The sequence below is a fragment of the Capra hircus genome, chromosome 28 (assembly GCF_001704415.2).
Source record: "Capra hircus breed San Clemente chromosome 28, ASM170441v1, whole genome shotgun sequence".
In the NCBI taxonomy this organism is placed as follows: Eukaryota; Metazoa; Chordata; class Mammalia; order Artiodactyla; family Bovidae; genus Capra; species Capra hircus.
This window is the reverse complement of record NC_030835.1, coordinates 20,806,214-20,821,939: the sequence shown is the minus strand read 5'-3', so window position 1 is coordinate 20,821,939 and position 15,726 is coordinate 20,806,214. Positions and strand designations below refer to the sequence as shown.

The window sequence follows — 15,726 nt, the reverse complement described above, 5'->3', positions numbered from 1 at the left end:
ATTCTACTATTTACTTAATATTTTTCTTTAAATTAATTTACTTTGTTTTAATTTACACTTTATATCACAACTATAAATGGAAAATGGTGATTGCAGCCATGAAATTAAAGATGCTTACTCCTTGGAAGGAAAGTTATGACCAACCTAGATAGCATATTAAAAAGCAGAGACATTACTTTGCCAACAAAGGTCCATCTAGTCAAGGCTATGGTTTTTCCAGTGGTCATGTATGGATGTGAGAGTTGGACTGTGAAGAAAGCTGAGCGCTGAAGAATTGATGCTTTTGAACTGTGGTGTTGGAGAAGACTCTTGAGAGTCCATTGGACTACAAGAAAATCCAACCAGTCCATTCTAAAGGAGATCAGTCCTGGGTGTTCTTTGGAAGGAATGATGCTAAAGCTGAAACTCCAGTACTTTGGCCACCTCATGCAAAGAGTTGACTCAGTGGAAAAGACTCTGATACTGGGAGGGATTAGGGGCAGGAGAAGAAGGGGATGACAGAGGATGAGATGGCTGGATGGCATCACCAACTCAATGGACGTGAGTTTGAGTGAACTCCGGGAGTTGGTGATGGACAGGGAGGCCTGGTGTGCTGCAATGCATGGGGTTGCAGAGTCAGACACAACTGAGTGACTGAACTGATAAACTGATAAATGGAAAAAAGCAATTTGAACAAAATGGTGAGTGCCCAGAGGGCTAAGGAGGAGAAATAAGCGTTACAGCCAACACAGGACATCTGTCCTGCCTGCTGCACACGTGATTGTGAGAATTATTTAGGTAAGATTCCATCCATATTGTGCTTCCCAGGTGGCTCAGTGGTAAAGAATCCACCTGCCAATGCAGGAGATGTGAGTTCAGTCCCTGGGCTGAGAAGCTACCCTGGAGAAGGAAATGGGAACCTCCTTCAGAATTCTTACATGGAAAATCCCATGGACAGGAGCCTAGTGGGCTACAGTCCCTGGGGTCACAAAGAGTCGGACACAACTTAGCAACTGAGCACACACCCACACACACATGTCCACATTACTACTATGGAACATAATGTACTAAACAAAACTTTAGCAGTTGGATAACTGCTAAATGCCAATTAAGATATAGGCTCCCCAGGTGACACTAGTGGTAAAGAACCTGCCTGCCAACGTAGGAGACATAAGAGACTCAGGTTCAATCCCTGGGTTAGGAAGATCCCCTGGAGGAGGGCATGGCAACTCACTCCAGTATTCTTGCTTGGAGAATCATCATGGTTAGAGGGGCTTGGCATGCTACATCCATAGGGCTGCAGAGTTGGACACGACTGAAGTGACTTAACACGCACACACTGAACTGTATGTTTAAAATGGTTAATGGTTAATTTTATGATGTGTGAATTTTATCTAAAATTTTTTTTTAAACGCATGAAGCACTGGTACAATCTACTACATGAAGATGAACCTCAGAAACAGTATGTTAAGTAAAAAAAGCCAGTCACAAAAGACCACACAAGTGTATGAATCAGAAAAGGCAAATCTATAAATACAGAAAGGGAACTGGTGGCTGCCTAGGGCTGGGGGAGTGACTACAGGGTACAGGGAGTCTTCCAGGGGCAATGAAAATGCTCTAAAATGGATTTTGGTGCTGACTGCATAGCTTGGTGAATATACTAACCACCACTGAATTGTATACTTTAAATGCATGAACTGTATGGTATATGTCTACTTATCGATAAAGCTTTACCCTCCCCACCCAAAAAGGGAACATTTCATCACCTGTCTAACGAACAGGTTACTGCTGTTGAGTTGATCTCCTTCACGTATCCCCTAGACAAGGCAAACAATGTTCTCTCTTCTCCACTTAAAATAATTCTGTCACCTGCCATTAGATTTGTGATAGGTATGGCTCCACTTTTACGCTGGAAATTATGTAAATACTGTCCATCACAAACTGTCTTTACATGTTCTGTTCTAATCAGGCTCCCAATGCAGCTGCCACTCTCCTCCCTATGAAAGAGAAAGAGAAAGAGAAATTAATTTTAAAATACTCTCTCAGGGGACTTCCCTGGTGGTGCAATGGCAAAGACTTCAAGCTCCCAAGGCAGGGGACCTGGGTTCAATCCCTGGTCAGGGCACTAGATCCTACATGCCGCAATGAAAGATCCCTCATGCCACAATGCAGACAGAAGGTCTCATGTGCTGCCAAATAAATAAATAAAAATTTATTTAAAAAATAATAACCTCTCGGGACTGCCCTGGTGGTCCAGTGGTTAATGTTCACACTCCCCCTGCCGTGAGTATGCGTTTGATCCTTGGTTAGGGAACTAAGACCTTACAAGCCACGTGGCGAGGCAAAAAAAAACAAAAACCTCTCATCACCAGATCTCTAAGCAGGTGCTAGAGAGCTCCCCCCTTTTTTTGAGGGGGGAAGAATCCCCCTCACTGTACCCCCAGGTGGGATTTCTGAACAACATGCTTATCAGCACTTTGATTCTTGACTGACACCCCCACCTCCTGTTCTGATACACGTTAACGCTACAGAAGACAAATCATAATAATCTAACTCTGAACCTGCAGTGAAGGAAGCAGTAACATATTTCTTTAGTATTTACAAGAGAATTTATAATTATTGTTATTAAAACAAAGGCAAGCACATTAACAATTCCAGTGTGTCTCAGAAGTAAGCATTTACAGTCTCTTGGGCACTATTATTATACTACATTTCAGAAGCCTGCTGGCGCACATACTTGGCATATTTACTATACTTATGTATTATGTAGTCTATAGAAAATGACTTAAACTTTCTTCACTCTGATGGCACCTTGTGTTAAAGTCTAGTATTAAACAAATAACGTTCTTAGGTCTCAAGTCACATTATCAAGATTCACTCTGGAAAAAAAGAATGGGTCAAAAACAACTAAATATTACTAAAGAAAAATACGATGCAAAATGCACAAAATTATAAGTTTATAAGTAACTTGTACAAAAAAAGACCTCACAAAATACAATATTGACATACTTTAGAGAATTTGAATCTCTATGAAAACTTACTAAAAAACTTTTAAAATACTCTAGTGTTTAAAAATATTCAGTAAAACTTCATTAATTTCTACTGTGCCATATGCTAAAATTCACCTTGATATATTCAAGTATTTTACTCTTTTCATTGATGAAAAAGGATATAACTTTACTAATAATTTTTAAAATAAGATTTCTTGAGGTATATTTAATCTACTAAAGATAACAATGGTTCTCTCCTTAGAAAAAAATTCATTGACAGCCATCTGGAGTTGGCATGAATATATGAAACTTCATGCCTTTAACATGGTCTGTAACCTGTGTTTGTCATGAATTACAAATCTCATCCCACTGGCTAATCCAAATTACTAAAGTTTTACTGTATTAAATGGACCACTTACATTTCTGAAGCAGGCATTAACCATACATGTTGGTAGTTTCTTTTATTATCCTTAGATTGAGACTCCAGGGTTAACATTAGACACCAAAGGCTAAAATACTCTAAGTGTGTAAGCTTGAGATGCTGGGTTTCTTCTTTTATTTTGGGCCACATGCTGGTGGGGACTGAACTGTCTTCCATCTGTTGTTCAACCGCCCTAAAGATAAAGCTCCAAGTCAGAGATGCATATAAAACATTTCACTGGCTATGAAATGAGGTATTTCTAAAATAAGTACACATATGTGACAATCATCATACTTTACCACCACAGCACCTACTTTTTAAAAAAAGTCATTTCAGGGGCAAATATGCTGTAGGATAGCATAGAAAACATGGACAGTAAAACAAGGTTTCAAAAAACTGTGCCTGTATTACAGTCCCAAATTTCCCAAGTTCATGGTTTTTGCCATTAAGAGATCTTTTGTTGCTGTTTTGTTTTGTTGGCATATGCTTGATGTACTATGTTATTTTCAGGTGTGCAACGTAATAATTTAACACAGTTGGCTCTTGAACAACATGAATTGAACTCTATGGGTCCACTTACACATGGATTTTTTTCCAATAGTAAACAGCACCACACGATCCAAGATTGGCTAAATACAAGAATGCGGACAAACCTTGTATTCAACCCGAGCTCACCACGCAGTTGTATGTGGAGGGCCAACTATGAGACATACTCAGATTTTTGACTGTAGAGAGGATTGGAGCCCCCAACTCCAGCATTGTTTAAGGGTCAACTGTACTTTTAAAAGTCCTTTATATGAATTTTTAGGCTGAATTAGAAGTTTGGTCCTGATTTGATCTTGTTTCCTAGTCTTAATTTGCATCTAACCACTTTCTTGCGTCCTCCAAGACTCTCACTGGCCTATGATAGTATGTATATGTGTTAATCACTTAGTTGTGTCCAGCTGTTTGTGACCCCATGGACTTGCAGCCCGCCAAGTTCCTCTGTCCCTGGGATTCTCCAGGTAAGAACACTGGAGTGGGTAGGCATTCCCTTCTCCAGGGGATCTTCCTGACCCAGGGTTCAAACCTGGGTCTCCTGCACTGCAGACAGATTCTTTACCGTCTGAGCCACCAGGGAAGCTCAATGAAGGTATAAATACATATAACTGCTCATAAGACAGCTAATAAACTTGCCATATGTAGAAAAATAGACAAGTATAAACAAGACCGATCTATTGGATTGTATCAAGTCAGAGCTACTGGATTATATTGTCTAGAAAAACCAATTTCCCAGTTTTGAACTACAAAAGGTTTGAAATTAAAACATCAACTAAAAAATGGAAGATTTCTTGAAATAGCATTTAAGAAAAGTTACATTCACAATGCCTATACTACATCTTTAACTATATTCTATAAGTTCTACAATTATTTCATTTCCCCAGGAACTGTATGCAGCAAGATTAAAATATCCACTTTTGGAAAAAGTTTTAAAAGCATTCTATTTTTCTCCAAAGAAATAGGCTTGTTATATAATATGAACTAACTATGCTTTTTTCTCTTTCTTATTCCCTTCGTTTTAAATAACCAAAATGAAGTCATCAATGTCGGACCAGCCAAACATGTTAAATCATTCTGAGTTGACGCTTACTTAACTGGAATTAATACTTTCAGAAGACAGTGTTTACCTGCTATAGAGAGCACAGTTGCCCATCTGTGAACAGTATTTACAGGTTTGCTGTTCCTCAATTATTTCTGGCAAAGGATCAAGCTTTGTCTTTTCCTCTCCAGTAGATTTGTTAATACGGTGAAACAAAGAGAATGCCATCTGATTTCTTAGCCTTAATAATTCTGTGGGGGAAAAAATGGATGAGTGTTTTCTAAGAATTAAGTAAAATTTATTATATATCTTTTCCATTACATGTAAGTAAAACTTTCAGATTCAAAAACACAAAAAGGAAAGAGCAACATTCATGTATCCCATTATACCAGAATAATAACCACTGTTAACATTTTGGGATATTTCTTTCAACTTTGGTTCATTTGATAAGTTTTCAAAGTTTTTAAACAACCTAAGGAAAACACAGCTACCTAGAGTGTCTCATTTGGTACCTTTGGTGCATTAGGTATCTTTGGCCACCTGATGCGAAGAGCTGACTCATTTAAAAAGACCCTGATGCTGGGAAAGATTGAGGGCAAGAGGAGAACGGGATGACAGAGGATGAGATGGTTGGATGGCATCACTGACTCAATGGACATTGGTTTGGGTGGACTCTAGGAGCTGGTGATGGACAGGGAGGCCTGGTGTGCTGAGGTTCATGGGGTCGCAAAGAGTCGGACATGACTGAGCGACTGAACTGAACTGACAGTGTCTCAAATATAAGATAGGAAGTTTAAAATAAAGTTTTTTATAGGAAGATTTTTTAAATTTTATTTTATTAAGGGATAATGTTAATTATTAAACATTAATTCATAATGTTGTGCTAATTTCCACTGTACAGCAAAATGATTCAGTTATACATATATTTTTTTTTCATACTCTTTTCCATTATGGTTTATCACAGGATATAAAATATAGTTCCCTGTGCTAGTCAATAGGACCTTACTGTTAATCCATTGTACACATAACACTTTGCATCTGCTAATCCCAAACTAAACGTCCATCGACAGAGGAACAGACAAAGAAGATGTGGTACATCAGAATACTACTCAGCCATAAAAAAGAATTAAATAATGCCATTTGCAGCAACATGGACCCAGGGATTATCATACTAACTGAAATAAGCCAGAAAGACAAAAACTGTATGATATCACTTATATGTGGAATCTAAAATATGACACACAAAAAACTTATATAATAAAAAAGTTAACAATGTTTTCAATTATATAGTATGCTGTCAAAATTCTTTTTTTTTTTTTTAAAGTACCACAACCTATAAATTACAAAATGTTTTAGGCCTAGCAAGCACAGTGAACAACTGACTGTCAGGTATAAATGTGTGTCAGCAAAAGTTAAAGGGAAAAGAACAATGAACAAACAAAACCCTGAGAAATGAAATTAGAGAAAACAGCTTAACCTCTTTTATCAAGATGCTTGGCAGGCACAGGGTACATCTGGCCAGTCTTTAGGTAGAGAAGCAGGCCGGCCTCTGGGTCAGCCCTCCTCTCTTGGCTTAGCAGCGTATACAGAACAAGCTGTGAAAACATAGTACGTTTTGTCAAGTAAAATTTTAATTTTCAATATTTCCTTATATGTTTTACAGTCAATATATATTATAATTTTTTTTTTTTTTTGGCCATACCTCATGGCCGTAGGATCCGAATTCCCCCATCAGGAATCAAACTCAGGCCCTGGGCAGTGAAACCACAGAGTCCCAACCACTGGACCACCAGGGAATTCTGAATACATATTATCATTTTAAAATCGAAAGGTCAATTCAATTATTTCCATTTTGAAAATAACACGATCTGAATTCAATACAGGTAATACAGCAAATTAAATGCCAACTGTTTCGTTTCCACAAAACAAACGTAGTATATATTTCTCACTTTACACAGAAACAAATATTTACAACTTTTCTTAGATAGTAAATGTTTAGGTCTCCAATAAATGTAAGAGGGAAATCAATCAAGAGAGGTTTTACATTTTGAAGTTAACAGTCGTTAGACACGATTTTCCCTGTTTAAAATAAGTAAATGAATTAAACACTATAAAATGCATATTATTTATGTCATAATAACTGGGATAACTAAACGAGACTAACTCTACAGAGTTTACTGCTTCTTCCAGAACAGAAGGTGGCATCAAGTGCATTAGGTTTATGTGGCGCTCTTCAGAGAAACCATCTAAGACAAGTTAGATGTAGTTCCTTTAGTTCATGAAAACACCTTAGCAGTAACATTTAAACCTATGTAACCTGCTTTGGGATTCCCTGGTGGCTCAGACGGTAAAGCGTCTGCCTGCAATGAGGGAGACCCGGGTTCGATCCCCGGGTCGGGAAGATCCCCTGGAGAAAGAAATGGCAACCCACTCCAGTATTCTTGGCCTAGAAAATTTCATGGATGGAAGAGCCTGGTGGGCTACAGTCCATGGGGTCGCAAAGAGTAGGACACGACTGAGTGACTTTGCTTCGCTTCAACATGCTTTGGGAGGCCTTCTCACAAGCACTCTACTTGTGTTGCCTGATACAGAACATGCTGTGCTTAGTTGCTCAGTTGTATCCCCATGGACTATAGCCCACCATGGACTTTGTGACCGCATGGACTATAGCCCACCAGGCTCCTCTGTCCAGGGGATTCTCCAGGTAAGAATACTGGAGTGGCTTGCCATGCCCTCTTCCAGGGGATCCTCCCAACCCAGGTTTCCAGTAGGTGAATTCTTTACCATTCGAGTCACTAGGGAAACCATAGGTAACCAAATAAAACTTTTAAAAATTAAAATGAACTCATAAACGACAAGGTTTATGAACCTTGGGGCTGTGGACCAAGAGAGTCAATCCAAATTAACGGTCCTTCTATGTTAATTTTTCCCTACACAGGAACTGAGGCAGAAGGAAGAGGACTCTGCTTCTGGGATTTATTAAAAGGGAAAAATATCTGAATGACATTCCCTTCATATAATGATAAAAGGAAGCTGGAATGAAATTTTACAACATTATTATAGTTCAATTATATCACAAGTTTAATCACAAGTTAAATAGGTTTTTGTGAGCTGGTTTAGACATCACAGCTCCATATAATATTTTTCCTTTAGAAAATATGTTTCAAATGCCAAATTACTAACTTAGAAATGAATTTTTAGAATATAATCCCACTTACAAAATAAAAATCCTCCTTAAATGAAGTTAGTCTATAACATAAGCTTTTTCTGTTATTACCAAAGTGGAGAAAGTCAAACGCCGTAAGATGAGAAATCTCCTTCCTCACCCACAATACCTATATATATATCAATGATTTACAATAATTCTCTGTCTGCTTGTTTCTTACACCCTGAATATGCAACACACACACCAGTATATTTGTTTGAGCCTTGTTCAAATCAGTTTTCTCATTTTAAAAATACAACCAATACAACTGTATTCTTAGAAGTTCTTCCTACGACTTCTCTTCTTGAAAAGATAAAAATTCCAACTGAACAAAATTAAAAACAATAATATTTCTTGCCTTGAAGGCACTTTAATTTAGAGCAGTGGCCTTAGAAAAAAGGTCTTTGAATCTAGACCACTTTAGACACTGAAATGCCTTTATATCTCTCTTCTGTTAGCATTCAAAAGTGAGTTCAATCAAACATGTCCTTAAACAAGTGAAAACTTTCAGCCTCTATTATATATAGAACACATTTCTTCAAATCTTTGACTTCAAAAACAGCTTTTCTTGTATCTTGGCATGATTTTCCTTTCTCAAGAAGGCTTTAATCTAACCAAGTCTTTATTCATAATTTCAGCTATTTCTGTTTTACTAAAGTGAAATATTTGAGTCTTCTAATAGGGGAAATCTAATTTTTCTACCTTTGGTATTTGTTACATAAGTAAGAATGACAAGAAAGATTTAATGAGAAAAATCTCTTTAATCCCTGATTATACAATTCAGTAGGCTCTTAAGTTTCCCAACCATGTATCGAACTCAAGGCCTCAGTATTGGGTCCTAAACACTGGATCACCAGGGAAGCTCCTATTTGCTTATTTAAAAGTTTCTAGGACATACCATAGACTGCCAGTGTGGAGGCTGGCAGAGGGATCAGAAATAATTAGAAAAAAAACATAACTTTATGTTAATTATTTTTATTTGTTAACTCACTATAATTAGTATACTATTTCAGGCAGTTTTGAAGGCCAATAGAAGATTGTCATGTTTACCAAAGAGAAGATGATTTAAAAAAACCTGAATTTAACATAATGGTAAGGTACAGTTAGTTCTGTATTTCATTTTAAATAAAAATCAGTTTAATCAGATTAAAGGTCAAAAATAAAAGAATGAATTTGCACTGCTGTTTCCTAAAGAGCATCCTATGTAGATGCTACATGAAAACAATAACTCTGTGGTAAATTACGTTTAGGAAACGCTGGGTTAAATTAAAAATTACCTGAGCTGAATCAAAATATATAAAGCAGACTACTTTTTAAACATTTAAAAAATTTAAACATATTACACATTCAGACACTTTTCTTATCATACCTGACTACGGTGTTCAATAGAATTTGATTCTTTGCCAGTTTTAAGTTCCAACGGCATTATCTTATATTTCGTTTTACATCCCCGATGTATTTTCACACCAACTGTAACATCTATTTTGCCCTTCAATCCAAACCTAGGGGACCAAATGCTTTCTTCAATATCCAGTGAGTTTATCACTTCAATATTACATGTTGAATTACTATTACTACCATCACTTGGCCTAAAAAAAAAAAAAAAACAGAAAAAATTTAAATAGAAACATTTAATTGAACTATTTTATTTAATTTAATTAGAACACTGCTCATTTCTTTCATGCTAGCACACAGGGAATGTGAGGATAGGAACGAGCCTACAGAGCTTTATGGCAGTGATTCCCATGGCACGCTTCCTGAATGAGTGGCACTGGCATTTCCCGGGGAGTCTGTCATAAATGCAAATCTTCAGGCCCCATTCCAGACCAACTTGTTCAGAAACTGTATAGGTGAGACCCAGAAATTTGTTTAACAAACTCCAAGTGATTCTGATGCACAGTCAAGTTTGAATCTTGTAGCGTCTAACTCATATAATTTAAATATTCTTAATATTTATCATCTGTGCCTTTCAGTTCATTCCTATGACAATCTTCCTAACTCAGGGCTGTATTTCTTCAGGTCTATATTATTGCAAAAAGCTCACTACTCAGATTGCTGGAGCCACTATGACAATCTGTATATTTTGATATACAATTATTACACAGATTAATATATAATGGCTTGCATGCGGTTGCACCCTAGGTAACAATGGACCTATGTCTTCATGTAATATCCTATTAAACTGAATATGGATGAGCTGTCTTTTCCTATTATCTATGCCATCTGGGGCTTGATCAACCAACACGTCATCCCTACCCCACTGTCCCCATGACAATCCTTGGAGAAGCTTGGGTGCGCCTATACTCATTACATCCTTAATCATTAAATGAATACACCTCTGCCACTATCAATACTTAAAACTGATACTCAACATTTTTTTTAGTATTATAAAAGAGGTTCTGATTTTAATATCTTAACTGTTAAATAAGGTAAGAACACAGGAAGGAGGAAAAAAAATGAATTTGTGAATGTCAAAGGAATCAGAAGAGATGAAAATAACTTTTAAAGCCTCCTGTACTCTTATCTAACATTTACTCATTTTCAGAGCAGGAAATGGTTCTGCAGAAATAAAGCCAGATAAGAGCAATCTTTTATTAATCCTATTTTATACTCAAAGCCATATAAAATACTAAGACTAATGGAATTAGATTTAGTAAAATGGACATGAGTTTGAATAAACTCTGGGAGTTGGTGATGGACAGGGAGGCCTGGCGTGCTGCTGTCCATGGGGTCACAAAGAGTCAGACACGACTGAGCGACTGAACTGAACTGAATACTAAACCTAATGGAAATGAAATGGATAAATGAAAAGGATAAAGTTTCTAGTAATAAAACATTTTATATCATATAAAAATCAAGATTTAAAAAGTATAAGAATTCTGCTCTCAGAATACATGATTTAGTTGACTTGTTTTACTAATTTCATAGGTTGTTTTTTTAATTTGCTTACTTTATGGTCTTGCCATGCTGCATGTGGGATCTTAGTTCCCCATGCCAGGGGTCGAACCCATGCTGCCTGCTGTGGGAGTAAAGACTCTTAACCACTGAATCACCAGGGAAGTCCCAGGCAACTATCTCTTAATAAATCAGAAAATATTCCAAGAAAAAGAGTGCTATCTTCAATAATTTTTTAAAAACTGTTTCAGGATGCTTCAAATATAATCTCTAAGAAAATATGTATAGTTCTGCAATCTCAGAAGAGGACAATAAAAAAATCTGGGGAAGCCACAACTTATCAGAAATTCCTTAAATATTAATGTTTTTTTCTCACTAGAAGTTATCTGATCATGACACACTTGAATATATATCTCTAAAATAAAGCAAACTCTATTAAATATCAAATGTCATATGCAACCCTCTGGACTATAACCCGCCAGGTTCCTCTGTTCATGGGATTTCCAAGCCAGGGATAATGGAGTGGGCTGCCATTTCCTTCTCCAGGAGGGCTTCCTCACCCAGGGATCGCACCCACGTCTCCTAAACTGGCAGGTGGTTTCTTTACCACTGAGCCTCCTGAGAAGCCCAGATATTTAACAGAAGACAGATAACGAAACTTTTATTAATGTTGCTATACTAAAACTCATTCCTCTAGAAAAAGAAGCAATATGGTTTTAGACTTAGATCTGTAGAACAAATGACAGTACTTTATATTTAACTACTCTCCTTTTCATCAACATAATGTTGTAAAACTCCTTTGAGAACCACCTGGCAGAGAACATAATGTCATGAAGATAAAGAGGAAAGGTTATCTCTTTAAATAGCTTTTAAGGGTCTCGTTCTCTGCTCTAAAGCCTTAAGACTTTTTTTTGAAAGGCTAGCTATAAACTGCTGGGGAAATGATGCAAATTAAAGCATAGAGAAGTGCCTGCTTCATAGCAGACACATAAAACCCTATCAGAAATAACTGAAACAAAGAAGAGTCTCATACCAAGACACAGAGATGAGAATACCAAGCTGGGAATCAAGAAATTCCTTATTCTGAACTTTGCTCTACCACCATTTTTTCACATAAAACCATGTCACACCACCTCACTTTCCTACTGGAAATCTAAGACTTAATCACAAAATCCCTTTCAGATCAAAGATGATTCAGAATCCCAAACTTTCCTAAGCTTCCATGATACACTGCTTCTAAGCTACCAAATCCCTCGAGGGCCCACCCAAAGCCTCCTTTGATGAATTCTACTCTTTGTGTCCTTTTTTTTTTTTAATTTATTATTTTTATCTGGCTTCACTGAGTCTTAGTCGGAGCATGTGGGATCTAGTTCCCTGACCAGGGATCGAACCCGGGCCCCCTGCATTAGGAGCTCAGGGTCTTAGCCACTGGACCACCAGGGACGTCTTCTCCCTGTGTCCTTATGCATGGTTACCTCCCAGGGTTCTATGCCTCTTCTGCTGCCTTCAGCAGGTTGCTGTTCTCTCTCGGAAACCCCCCTGGACTTCTATGTTTTCAGCTACCACCAATACACTGAGTTCTTGGAGGGCTTTAGTCTCCCTGTAACATCTAGAACGATCTGGAGCACAGATACAGCATGTAATACATGTTTGCTGAATGGAAAAGTCCATAAGACTATGAGGAAAACGGCAGCTTATTGACACTGCAAAAATGATCAGCCAAAAGAAACAACGTGTGAACAAAATGCTAAAATAGCAGTGACAGAAAAACTAATACCTAAAACAACGATAAAAATGGATATCCACCACAGTTCTAAATCTCAAGCAAATTCAAATGGCTCAAAAAGAAAGGAATGACTCTAATAAGGAAGGAAAGAAAGGGAGGGAGGGAAGGGAAAACAACTAGAAAGAAACAGGGAGGAACGATGGAAAACAAAATTAAGTTTGTAATTATTACAGAAAATCAAGAGACCAAAATGACAGAAAAACTACAAAACAAAGCAAAGAACCAGGAAAAGAATGACTGTTTAATAAACACTTAGCAGATTATCACAGTGAAGACTTATGCACCAAGAGTCACCCCCTGTGCAAGACATAGCAATCTGCTCCAAAGAAACAAAGAACAAAGCATTTATGAATTCATTTTTAAGAACACTATAAGAGGGGCATTCCTGGTGGTTCAGTGGTAAACAATTTGCCTTGCAATGCAGGAGACACAGATTCGATCGCTGATACAGCAAGATCCCACATGCCCCAGAGCAACTAAGCCCGTGTGCTACAACTATTGAGCCTGCGCTCCAGCGGTTGCACTCAGCAATAAGAGAAGCTTTTGCAACTTAAGAAGCCCACGCACCACAACCAGTGAGTGGCACATGCTCTCCGCAGCAACAAAGACCCAGCACAGCCAAAAATTAAATAATAAATAAACGCTTTAAGAAATGGAGAAGGGAACTGGCAACCCACTCCAATGTTCTTGCCTGGAGAATCCTAGGGACGGGGGAGCCTGGTGGGCTGCCGTCTATGGGGTCGCACAGAGTCGGACACGACTGAAGTGACTTTAGCAGCAGCTTAAAGAAAATAAAAATGAGAAACATTAACCAATTTACTCTAGCTGTTTTTTCTTTTTTTTTCAGGTAAGTACCTGGTTTGTAAATTTATGACCACACAAAAGTAAAGAATGTGATAAATACACCCAATTCTAGTAAGATAAGCCTTAGTTTTTTTTTTTTAACCACTAAGTGTTTTTTTAATTGACGTATAGTTGACTTAAAATGTGTTAGTCTCAGGTATACAACAAAGTGATATGCATTCTTTATAAAAATATGGAATGCTTTATGAATTTGTGTGTCATCCTTGTATAAAGTAAAGTAAAGTGAAAGTCACTCACTCATGTCCAACTCTTTGTGACCCCGCGGACTATAGAGTCCATGGAGTTTTTCAGGCCCTAAGAGTGGAGTTGGTAGCCTTTCCCTTCTCCAGGGGATCTTCCCAACCCAGAGGATCAAACCCAGGGATCAAACCCAGGTCTCCCGCATTGCAGGCGGATTCTTTACCAGCTGAGCCACAAGGGAAGCCCCATCCTTGTATAGGGGCCATGATAATCTTCTCTGTATCTTTCATATTTTCCTGTATGGTACTGCCAAAATGAACACAACCACTACGTACTTTTTAAATACATATCAAAGTTCCTATTGACAAATTGATTGTGGTGATGGTTGCACAACTCTATGAATATACTGAAAGTCACTCAACTATAAATAATTATAATAATTAAATATAAATAAATAAAATCCTACCAGCAGACACAGAACATTGAAACATTGCTGATAACCTTCTAAACTGACTTTAAAAATTCTCAAAGAATTCTAGCCATATGTAAAAGGTTGTACATTTTCCAAGTACCTTGGATAAAGTAGCCCAGTTCTGAGGTTTTAACATACAGAAATAACTGTCTCCATGAGGTCCACTCCTCAACTTGTGTACTCTCATTCCCTCCCCTCAGTGACAGAGCTTTAAGAATAATGTTGCCCTCTATGGAATTCTTCTCATTGGCATATAATGTGCTGTATCTCCCATCTTTAAAACAAAACTCTCTTAATCCCACATAAGCCTCTGGCTAACATTCCATTTCTACATACCTGTCAATACTAGTCTACATTCCCTGATTTCAAATTCTCTTCTACCATTCTCTCTCAATCCCACTCTCATCATGTTTTCTCCTCTAGAATCACCATTGACTTGTCTTTCCCTCATACCCTGCACCCAATCTATCACCTTGCACCAAAATCTATCACCTCTACCTTGAAAATCTGACTATACTCCAAGTGATACTCATCACTTGCACAACTCTCACTCTGGTCTAAGCCACCACCATCTCCATTTTGGATTCCTTCAAGGACCTCCAAAGTGGTCTCACAACCTCTGCCCTTATCCTACAACATAGTCTTAAAAGAGCAACCAGATTGATCCTTTCAAAAGTAAATCAGATCAATACAGAAACTAGCAAAGCGAGGTAAAGGAACTTGCCTAAGGTTACACAGCAAAACTGTGGCAAAACTGGGATTCACAACCAGGCTCAGTCTGTCCTTTGAACCACAGAGAACTTGAGAAAACATAGTGGTCCAAAGAACTCATTGCTCCCAAGATTTCTGACTCAAAAATCTTAAAACGAGTTCAGATCACAAAAGGTCACGATATAAAATATCCAGAATACTGAGAAAAGATGAAGAATACTGATGTAAAAGGAAGTCATGACTATTTAAAGAAAAATAAAACAGTGCCTATTTTTTAAAAAAAGAAAGAAATGGTATCAAAACCCTCTGTGCAAACCCTGCAGTGGCTCCCGATGGTAGCCAGATCACATCTGGCCGTGGAATGAGCATGGCAGCCGATGTCCTGCAAGGCTGCAGAGGCCCTAGGACAGCTGCTGGTCCTACTAGGACTGCTCCTCCGCTCCCACCTCACTCCATTCCGCCCACACTGGCAGGGGTGCGTTAGCCACAGGGCTTTTGCCTGGAGTGCTCTTCACAGAAATAGCTGCATGGCTCCCTCCCTCATTTTCTTCAGGTTCCTGCTCAACATTACCTTATTAGAGGCCTTTCATGATTATTCTATGGAAATACGTCCCTTCAACTCCTTTTTCTTACCCTCCCCATTA

General features: G+C 38.0%; 1 protein-coding gene across 1 annotated transcript in view; it reads right to left on the bottom strand.

Annotated features, from left to right (window-relative positions):
• DNA2 (DNA replication helicase/nuclease 2) overlaps nt 1-15,726 on the bottom strand; it is a 37,279-nt gene that overhangs the window by 11,038 nt on the left and 10,515 nt on the right. Inside the window, exons 6-10 of the mRNA XM_005699118.3 lie at nt 9,544-9,763; nt 6,447-6,564; nt 5,058-5,220; nt 3,389-3,583; nt 1,746-1,976 (exon numbers count right to left, since the gene is read on the bottom strand). Coding sequence (XP_005699175.2) covers nt 1,746-1,976; nt 3,389-3,583; nt 5,058-5,220; nt 6,447-6,564; nt 9,544-9,763 — 927 coding nt within the window. The remainder of the gene's footprint in view (nt 1-1,745; nt 1,977-3,388; nt 3,584-5,057; nt 5,221-6,446; nt 6,565-9,543; nt 9,764-15,726) is intronic.